The following is an 11,813-nucleotide window of genomic DNA, read 5'->3' as shown; positions in this document are numbered from 1 at the left end:
ATTAGTGTCTTGAATCAATTTATTTATTGAAATCAAATTGACCTTGAACTCTTCAACATATAACACATTTGTCAATGTTAAAGTCTTGGAAAGAATAACAGTTCCAGAATGAAAAGATAACACCTGTTTTCCATTAGGTAGAGTGATAGCTATTGGTTCAATCTTTTGAATGTATGACAAACTGTCCATGGAATGAGTGATGTGATCGGTTGCTCCAGTATCTAAAATCCATTGAATTCTAGATTTACCTGAAGATGAATCAGTGGTCTCAGCATTGAGGACCTTAGCTTCTACCATGTTGCTGATATGAGGGGAACCTTGTTGCACAGATTGTTGTATCATTCCAAGGATGGTTTGATACTGATCCTTTGTGAAGGCTTCTTTAGAATCTGGTTGCAAAGCTGCATGATGGTGTGGAACAGTAGGATCATGATTCTAGTTTACATCAACCACATTGGCCTTGTGTGCTACATTTGGCCTATAATCAAAACTTGGCCTGTAATCAGTATTTCTCTGTTTGAAACCTGGTGAATAGCCATGCTTCTCAAAGCATGTCTCCGCCGTATGACTTGTCCTTCCACAATAAGTACACAGTCTATTTGAACCTGTTCTCCCTCGACCAACATAGGATCCACGTCCTCTGCCACGTGCTTGATAAGGTTGTGATCGTCCTCTACCTTGATCAGCAGAATTGTAGAAAGTTTTTGGACCTTCAAAATTAAGAGAGTTACCTTCAAGTTGCAACTGTCTCTCTTGTTGTATGACCATCGAGAAAACTCGATTAATTGATGGCAAAGGATCCATCAACATAACCTGAGACCTTACATGACTGAATCGTTCATTTAATCCTTTAAGGAAGCGAATAGAGTAATCTCTTTCACGAATACTCCTAACCTTCAAAGCAATTGAACAACAAGGTTTAATGCATTTGCATGTTGGTGTTGGCTGTAACGCTTCAAGCTCATCCCATAGGATCTTGAGTCGTGTGTAGTAATCAGAGATGCTACTGTCTCCTTGATGCATCCTATAAATCTCATCCTGTAGATCTGAGATTTTGAAGATATCTGACTGAGAGAACCTCTCTCGGAGGTCGTTCCATACATCTGAGGCTCGATCCATCCATAAGATCGACTGTGAAATAGATTGAGTTATGGAGTGATGTAACCATGACAGCACCATGGTGTTACACCGTTCCCATGCAGCGAAATAAGGATCAGAAGGATCTGGAACAGAGATAGTTCCATTGACAAAAGAGAGTTTATTCTTCGATATTAAAGCCATTTTCATAGATCTGGCCCAATTGTGGTAGTTCTTTCCATCCATGAGTGAAGATACCAAAACTAAAGAAGGATTCTCATTAGGATGCACATAGTAAGTGCTACCTGGATTTGAAGGATCATCAACGATCGGAACATGTGTTGCGGAAGGAAAAATCTGATCTGTAACAATCGGTATTCGATTTGTTACATTCTCTTGATCTATGTCGGAACTCTGATTCGCCATCTATTCACTTCAATGAGTGCATGCAAGCTAAATCAAGAACGAATTGAAAACGAGAAATAGGAAGAGAAGAAGTTCGTAGAACGCAAACAAAGAACGACGAATATCAGAGCTCCGATTAGAGCTCTGATATCATCTTAGAATCTGAATCGATCCACATTAACAAAAAAATAAGGGAATGAATAAAATCAGTTAAGTTTCTACACACAGTGAGTTTAAATATGACATCACCAATCTAACTAACTAATCCTAAACTGAAGGAAAATGCCCAGTACAAATAAGCCCAATTAACATATAAGCCCAGGCAGTAAATAAAGCTAACTAACTTGAAACAGAAAACAGAATGCTACATCAACATAAATGTTAATCTTATATTCTAAGAGAAACCCATTCTTTAACGAATATGCTGACGTGTCGCTTTCTCCTTCACTTTCAGTTTTGTGTTCACACTACAAAATATTTAAAACCTTTCTTGATAAAAAAGAATAAAAAGAAAATATTAAATAAAATGGAATTTGTAATTAAATTCAATTGAGAAAATATGTTAACAATTGTTGGTGGCAGACAACTCATTTAATGTCCCTCTCTTTCTGCATTGGAATTTCCAAATTAATAATATCTCACTGCTTTCTGAAATCTTGATTTTCATTTTCAATTTGAATTTTTAATTTGAATTTAAATTCTGAATTTGAATTAAAGGGTGGGAAAACATTTGAACAATTGTTGGTGGCAGAGAGCTCACTTACTATCCCATTACTTTTTTTTTTAGATATTATCTCATTACTTTTTACATGGGTAATTGTTATTCCTATTAATGCTGCATAAAAAAAAAATACTATTTTGTTAAAAATAATCCTTAAAAAAATGAAAATATTTTGTAAAAAACACAAATATTTTGTGTGTAAATAGGATATGTGTTATTAGATTTTTCATTTGGTAATTAGCTTCTGTGCACATATTTCTTCTCTTATTTATCTTCTTCATCTTCTCAAATTTAGTAATTAGCTTCTGTGCATATATTTCTTCTCTTATCTGTCTGTTTATCTTCTTCATCTTCTCAAATTGTTGTTCTATTACATGAACATGTAATATTTTTTTTTGCAGCTTTGTTGTAGAACAAAACTGATGGGATGATTTGGAATAACTGGGATATGTGCTTTTGTATTTCCTCAGAGGAAGGTATGGCATTCTTCTTTATCTGCTTTTCTTCTATAAGTATTTTCTCCATAATCTAATATCATGAATGAATGAGATGATATAATATAATGTCTTAACTTTTAAATGACTAAATATTTGACTTTACCCTTCTTTGGAAAAATCTACAAGCTGCAACAAAGAAACAAAAGTATACAACGAGTAATGGCATAATTCTCTTAGGGCACCATCTCAAAATTTAACACGATAAAAATTTCTCCTTTATCTTAAAGTTCTTCTATTTTCTGTCTTTAATTTCTGCAATAGCAAAATGAGTTTTCCCTTCTATTCTTCCTGTCTATACATAATTTGTTTCGCATTGTTATTGCTGTTCTTTAATTTACGTTTGTTCTTGACATATATTCTTACCGTGATGATGAGAGTGATGAGTTGGATATGGATGATACTACTTTGACCCTTGTAAAACCATCTTCTATTTCTTCAAAGAATGTTGGAAGTGTGCCAGATGCTAGACCAGTGCAACCCAGCAACATAGTTTCACAACAATTTTTTTTTTAGGAATTTTTTGCTTTAATTATCACTATTAATTTATCCTTCTACTTTTTTTAATTTTGTTTGTGCCTCTTGTATAAGTGTCTAGCCTAATTCAATGTAATTAGGCATTGAAAAGCTCTGTTTTGCATGCTCATATTCAAAATATGAATTAGCAGAGAAATTGATGGCTCTTCAATTTCCAAATATAATACAGGCATATGAAGCTTTTTATCTTCTAATTAAATTTATCATAATTAGCCTTGAAACCAACCTCCTTAAAAAAAAGTGAATATTCCAGAATTTAAAAAAAAACAATTCAAAAACATAATACAAAAAGAGAAAAGAATTTCGTACAAGTATTTTTTTTAAAAAATATTTAACATAAACATTTTTTAAAAATATTTAATCATTTTTTTATGATTAATATCTCATTATTTTTTTAAATTTTGAAATTCAAACTTGATATATGTGGGAAAAGAGTCAGCATTAATTGGTGGCAAATATTTTTATTTATATCCCACTACTTTTTTGAAATTCGAATTTTAAATTGATATAAGTGAAAAAAGAGTTCAACAGTTTTTAGTGGTAGACAACTGTATTATTATATATTTATTGGAAAATATATTCTTATGGTTAGGTTTAATAATTTTTATTATTATGTTATTTGGGCTAATTTTTACGATCAATTAAAAACGATCATTTATTATAATAATAAAATTTCACCTATATATAATAATAAATTTTAACATTTATTCAACATTTAATGTTTCTGAAGTGCAAAGATATATATATGTATATATATATATAATAAATTTAAATTTAGTATAAAGTTATAGATCAAATGAAAAAATATTAAAAATTATAAAAATATATGCATAGTTGTTAAAAAGATAAAACAAATACTAAATTTAAATGCAAAAAAACAAATAAGAAATGACACATTTATACCATAAAAGAAAATAAATACAAAAATTAACTTAAAAAATTAATACCAAAAGAGAAAAAAATTCGTACAAGTATTTTCTTAAAAAACAATTAACATAAATATTTTAAAAATATATATATATATGTATATCTAATCTAAAAATTATAATTTAAAAGATAAAAAAATTAATTTTTTGAATAATATGTATAATTAATAGAAAAAATTACATCTACCATTCCGTATAAAATAAAATATAAAAATTTAATCACTATAATAATGAATGACCATTCAGTGACCACTGACCATCCAACTCTTGCATCGTAAAAATATATTTGCCATTAAGTATTTTACATACTATTTTAATGTTTCTCATTACTTTTTGCATCAAAAATTATTAAGCCTATTAATAATATTATTTATTATATCTATTAGGGGGAAAATATTTAATTTTTATAGTTTAAACTTTTTAAATTTGAATTTTGAACTTGATAGGTGAGAAAAGAGTATAAAACATAAACTGAAATTATAAAAAATTGGAATTTGATTAAAAGTATTCTAATTACGTTTTTTTTTCTAATGACCGTGTTTCTAATATATATATATATATATATATATATATATATATATGTATGTATACTTTTTAATTATGTTTTTGTTTAAATAATTAAATATTTTATTATATTAAATGCAATTCAATCAATTCACCAAATATTTGATTTAGTAGAATATTTTTTTGTATCAACTCATATTTGTTGATTATATTTTTGTTACAAATATAAAGAAACACACACAATAAAAATAAATGAATATAAATTTTAATTTTAAATAAAAAATAAAAAATGACATTTATCGTTCTGTAAAAAATAAATAATAAAATTTAATTATTACAAAAAAGTTTTAATTTAATACATAACAAACAAATTAAACTTTTATTCTTTTGATGTAAGAGTGTAAATAACACAATTTCATATGTCGTAAATGAAAACTAGAAGCTATTACTTGGAGAATGTGCACATCCTTCTATCCATGTTTCCCACTACTTTCTATATGGAAAATTATTAAGCTTCTTAATAATATTAATTTTTATGTCTATTGGTTGGAAAAATATTTAATATTGAAAATTTAAATTTTTTAAATTTGAATTTTGAACTTGAAAAGTGAAAAAAGAGTTCAGCATTTAATATTTCTGTAATGGGAAAAAGATATCTATATAAGAAATTTGAATATAATATAAAGTTATAGATTAAACAAAAAATATTTAAAACTATAAAATATATGTATAGTCGATAAAAAAATAATTTAAATTTTAAATTTTAAAAAAAATAAGAAATGACGAATTTACACTTTAAAAGAATATATATTAAAATTTAAACTTAAAAAAGTAATACAAAAAGAGAAAAAAATTCCGTACAAATATTTTTTTTTTAAATATTTATCATAAATATTTTGAATATATATGTATAACCAATTTAAAAAATATATTAAAATCATAAATTAATACAAAAGAATTTAAATTTTAAATTTAAATAAAAAAAAAACTACCTCTATCATTCTGTAAAAAAAATTATAAAAATTTAATAACTATAAAAATGAAAATTTTAAGTTAGTATATAAGAAATAAATTAAACATTCATTTTTTATTGCAAGAGTATAATTAACACAATTTCCTATGTCGTGAATGAATAACTAAAAATTATTACATGGAAAAAGTGCACAACTTTTTATAGTTATTTTTCACTACTTTTTTTATGAAAAATTATTAAGTCTATTAATAAAATTTATTATTATATATAATGGGTGAGAAAATATTTAATATTTAAAATTTATACTTTTTAGATTTGAATTTTGAACTTGATAGGTGGAGAAAGAGTTCAGCATTTAATGTTTGTGCAGTGGAAAAAAGACATATATAATAAATTTGAATTTAATATAATATTATAGATTAAACAAAAAATCTACTTATAGTTGATAAAAAATAATTTAAATTTGAAATTTAAACTTCATAGGTGGTAAAAAAAGTTTGAAATTTTGTTTGTCAAATAGCTATATTAATATCACACTACTTTTTGCATAGATGATTGTTAAGCCTATTAATAATACCACAACTTTTTGCATAAAAAATTGTTAAACCTATTAATAATATTTTGCTAAGCCTATTAATAATATTTATTATTATGTAATTAAACTAACCAATGATCTTTTGATATTACTCTATCAACTATAAAGAGTTTGATTGAATATTAAACATACGAACTCAAATATTTTCCAACTCTTTATCTCTTATATATGTCACAAATACACATACCACAAAGAGTCGACTTAAAGAGAACTGTAAAAAATATATATATATATATAGAAATCTAGATGCAACTATAAGAACAATTTTGCGTTGATAATTATAAAAACATATTACATGCTGATATAAAATGCTGACAGTTAGATGTGACAAACTGGGTCAGGCCTCAAGGGCCAGCCCACCAATTTATTTTTATAATTAAATTAAAATTTCATCATTATTCTTTTATATTTAAATTCCTAAATCTGAATTCAATTTTAGTAAATATAAATTTGTAAAATTCAAAATACTAAGGAAATAAATCCTTGCAAAAAAATTATTATTGACATAAAATATTGATAGTTAAAGGTTGCAAACTAGACTTGGCCCGAGGGCCTGCCCGCCCCACCTACCAAATAGTTTTTATAATTAAATTAAAATTCAACTATTCTTTTATAATTAAATTCCTAAATCTGATTTCAATTTTTGTAAATACAAATTTGTAAAATTTTAAAAACTAACGACACAAATTCTTGCAAAAAAAAATAATTATTTCTTATTTTTTTGTAAACCTAATTGTATTAAATGAAAGTTCATCTCTGAGATAAAATATAAAAACCTAAACGCAACTATAAGAGCCTTTTTGTGGATAAATATAAAAATCTATTACATGCTGATAGTTAGAGGTTGCACACTAGGCTCGGCCCGGAGGGCTGGCCCACCAACATATTTTTATAATTAAATTAAAATTTCATCCTTTTTTATAATTAAATTCATAAATTTTTGTAAATACAAATTTGTAAAATTCTAAATACTAATGACACAAATCCTTGCAAATATAATTATTTATTATTATTTTTTAAATGTGAGTGTAATAAATGAAAGTTCATATTAGAGATAAAATATAAAAACCTAAATATAACTATAAGAATTTTTTTTGTAGATAAATATAAAAACCTATTACATGTTGATAGATAGATGTGGCAAATTGGGCCTCGACCCGGAAGGCCGGCCCACCAACACACAGACCACAAAGAGTCGATATTAAAGGCAACTGTAAAAAATAGAGATATATAGTAATGTAGATGAAAACTATAAGAACAATTTTGTGTTGATAAATATAAAAACATATTACATGCTGATATAAAATGCTGTTAGAGGTGACAAAAAGGGTCCGGCCCGGAGGGCCGCCCACCAACTTATTTTTATAATTAAATTAAAATTTCATCATTATTCTTTTATAATTAAATTCTTAAATCTGATTTCAATCTTTGTAAATATAAATTTGTAAAATTCAAAATACTAAGTACACAAATCCTTGCAAAAAAATTATTATTTACATAAAATGTTGATAGTTAAATGTTCCAAACTGGGCTTGACACGAGGGCCTGCCCACCCCGCTTGCCAACAAGTTTTTATAATGAAATTAAAATTCCACTATTATTCTTTCCTAATTAAATTTATAAATTTGATTTCAATTTTTATAAATACAAATTTGCAAAATTTCAAATACTAACGACACAAATCCTTGCAAAAAAATATTATTTCTTATTATTTTATAAATCTAATTGTAATAAATAAAATTCATCTCTGAGATACAATATAAAAACCTAGACGCAACTATAAGAGCTTTTTTTGTGAATAAATATAAAAATCTATTACATGCTGATAGTTAGAGGTGGCAAATTGAGCCTCGACCCGGAAGACCGGCCAACCAACACACAGACCACAAAGAGTCGATTTAAAGGCAACTGTAAAAAATAGAGATATATAGTAATGTAGATGCAAACTATAAGAACAATTTTGTGTTGATAAAAATAAAAACATATTACATGCTGATATAAAATGCTGTTAGAGGTGACAAAAAGGGTCCGGCCTGGAGGGCCGCCCACCAACTTATTTTATAATTAAATTAAAATTTCATCATTATTCTTTTATAATTAAATTCTTAAATCTGATTTCAATCTTTGTAAATATAAATTTGTAAAATTCAAAATACTAAGTACACAAATCCTTGCAAAAAAATTATTATTTACATAAAATGTTGATAGTTAAAGGTTCCAAACTGGGCTTGACCCGAGGGCCTGCCCGCCACGCTTGCCAACAAGTTTTTATAATGAAATTAAAATTCCACTATTATTCTTTCCTAATTAAATTTATAAATTTGATTTCAATTTTTGTAAATACAAATTTGCAAAATTTCAAATACTAACGACACAAATCCTTGCAAAAAAAAACTATTTCTTATTATTTTATAAATCTAATTGTAATAAAAAAAATTCATCTCTGAGATACAATATAAAAATCTAGACGCAACTATAAGAGCTTTTTTTGTGAATAAATATAAAAATCTATTACATGCTGATAGTTAGAGGTGGCAAATTGAGCCTCGACCCGGAAGACCGGCCCACCAACACACAGACCACAAAGAGTCGATTTAAAGGCAACAGTAAAAAATATAGATATATAGTAATGTAGATGCAAACTATAAGAACAATTTTGCGTTGATAAAAATAAAAACATATTACATGCTGATATAAAATGCTGTTAGAGGTGACAAAATGGGTCCGTCCCGGAGGGCCGCCCACCAACTTATTTTTATAATTAAATTAAAATTTCATCATTATTCTTTTATAATTAAATTCTTAAATCTGATTTCAATCTTTGTAAATATAAATTTGTAAAATTCAAAATACTAAGTACACAAATCCTTGCAAAAAAATTATTATTTACATAAAATGTTGATAGTTAAAGGTTCCAAACTGGGCTTGACCCGAGGGCCTGCCCGCCCCGCTTGCCAACAAGTTTTTATAATGAAATTAAAATTCCACTATTATTCTTTCATAATTAAATTTATAAATTTGATTTCAAATTTTGTAAATACAAATTTGCAAAATTTCAAATACTAACGACACAAATCCTTGAAAAAAAAATTATTTCTTATTAATTTATAAATCTAATTGTAATAATTAAAATTCATCTCTGAGATACAATATAAAAACCTAGACGCAACTATAAGAGCTTTTTTTGTGAATAAATATAAAAATCTATTACATGCTGATAGTTAGAGGTGGCAAATTGAGCCTCGACCCGGAAGACCGGCCAACCAACACACAGACCACAAAGAGTCGATTTAAAGGCAACTGTAAAAAATAGAGATATATAGTAATGTAGATGCAAACTATAAGAACAATTTTGTGTTGATAAAAATAAAAACATATTACATGCTGATATAAAATGCTGTTAGAGGTGACAAAAAGGGTCCGGCCCGGAGGGCCGCCCACCAACTTATTTTATAATTAAATTAAAATTTCATCATTATTCTTTTATAATTAAATTCTTAAATCTGATTTCAATCTTTGTAAATATAAATTTGTAAAATTCAAAATACTAAGTACACAAATCCTTGCAAAAAAATTATTATTTACATAAAATGTTGATAGTTAAAGGTTCCAAACTGGGCTTGACCCGAGGGCCTGCCCGCCACGCTTGCCAACAAGTTTTTATAATGAAATTAAAATTCCACTATTATTCTTTCCTAATTAAATTTATAAATTTGATTTCAATTTTTGTAAATACAAATTTGCAAAATTTCAAATACTAACGACACAAATCCTTGCAAAAAAAAACTATTTCTTATTATTTTATAAATCTAATTGTAATTAAATAAATTCATCTCTGAGATACAATATAAAAATCTAGACGCAACTATAAGAGCTTTTTTTGTGAATAAATATAAAAATCTATTACATGCTGATAGTTAGAGGTGGCAAATTGAGCCTCGACCCGGAAGACCGGCCCACCAACACACAGACCACAAAGAGTCGATTTAAAGGCAACAGTAAAAAATATAGATATATAGTAATGTAGATGCAAACTATAAGAACAATTTTGTGTTGATAAAAATAAAAACATATTACATGCTGATATAAAATGCTGTTAGAGGTGACAAAATGGGTCCGTCCCGGAGGGCCGCCCACCAACTTATTTTTATAATTAAATTAAAATTTCATCATTATTCTTTTATAATTAAATTCTTAAATCTGATTTCAATCTTTGTAAATATAAATTTGTAAAATTCAAAATACTAAGTACACAAATCCTTGCAAAAAAATTATTATTTACATAAAATGTTGATAGTTAAAGGTTCCAAACTGGGCTTGACCCGAGGGCCTGCCCGCCCCGCTTGCCAACAAGTTTTTATAATGAAATTAAAATTCCACTATTATTCTTTCATAATTAAATTTATAAATTTGATTTCAAATTTTGTAAATACAAATTTGCAAAATTTCAAATACTAACGACACAAATCCTTGAAAAAAAAATTATTTCTTATTAATTTATAAATCTAATTGTAATAATTAAAATTCATCTCTGAGATACAATATAAAAACCTAGACGCAACTATAAGAGCTTTTTTGTGAATAAATATAAAAATCTATTACATGCTGATAGTTAGAGGTGGCAAATTGAGCCTCGACCCGGAAGACCGGCCAACCAACACACAGACCACAAAGAGTCGATTTAAAGGCAACTGTAAAAAATAGAGATATATAGTAATGTAGATGCAAACTATAAGAACAATTTTGTGTTGATAAAAATAAAAACATATTACATGATAAAATGCTGTTAGAGGTGACAAAAAGGGTCCGGCCCGGAGGGCCGCCCACCAACTTATTTTATAATTAAATTAAAATTTCATCATTATTCTTTTATAATTAAATTCTTAAATCTGATTTCAATCTTTGTAAATATAAATTTGTAAAATTCAAAATACTAAGTACACAAATCCTTGCAAAAAAATTATTATTTACATAAAATGTTGATAGTTAAAGGTTCCAAACTGGGCTTGACCCGAGGGCCTGCCCGCCACGCTCTCCAACAAGTGTTTATAATGAAATTAAAATTCCACTATTATTCTTTCCTAATTAAATTTATAAATTTGATTTCAATTTTTGTAAATACAAATTTGCAAAAATATAAAAATCTATTACATGCTGATAGTTAGAGGTGGCAAACTATAAGAACAATTTTGTGTTGATAAAAATAAAAACATATTACATGCTGATTTAAAATGTTTTAGAGGTGACAAAAATGGTCCGGCCTGGAGGGCCGCCCACCAACTTATTTTATAATTAAATTAAAATTTCATCATTATTCTTTTATAATTAAATTCTTAAATCTGATTTCAATCTTTGTAAATATAAATTATTAAAATTCAAAATACTAAGTACACAAATCCTTGCAAAAAAATTATTATTTACATAAAATGTTGATAGTTAAAGGTTCCAAACTGGGCTTGACCCGAGGGCCTGCCCGCCACGCTTGCCAACAAGTTTTTATAATGAAATTAAAATTCCACGATTATTCTTTCCTAATTAAATTTATAAATTTGATTTCAATTTTTGTAAATACAAATTTGCA

At 27.0% G+C, this 11,813-nt stretch overlaps 1 protein-coding gene across 1 annotated transcript; it reads right to left on the bottom strand.

Moving 5' to 3' along the window:
• Window positions 1-435: 435 nt before the first annotated feature.
• Window positions 436-1,503, bottom strand: LOC133307808 (uncharacterized). Its single transcript, XM_061508371.1, has one exon. It carries the CDS (start codon window positions 1,501-1,503, stop codon window positions 436-438), a length of 1,068 nt encoding a protein of 355 aa, XP_061364355.1.
• Between the last annotated feature and the right edge of the window lie 10,310 nt (window positions 1,504-11,813).

The sequence above is a fragment of the Gastrolobium bilobum genome, unplaced genomic scaffold (genome assembly GCF_033153095.1).
Source record: "Gastrolobium bilobum isolate Gb01-03AN ecotype WA unplaced genomic scaffold, APGP_CSIRO_Gbil_v1 utg13032, whole genome shotgun sequence".
NCBI classification, from domain to species: domain Eukaryota; kingdom Viridiplantae; phylum Streptophyta; class Magnoliopsida; order Fabales; family Fabaceae; genus Gastrolobium; species Gastrolobium bilobum.
The sequence above is the reverse complement of the archived record's forward strand: the minus strand, read 5'-3'. Positions and strand labels throughout refer to the sequence as shown.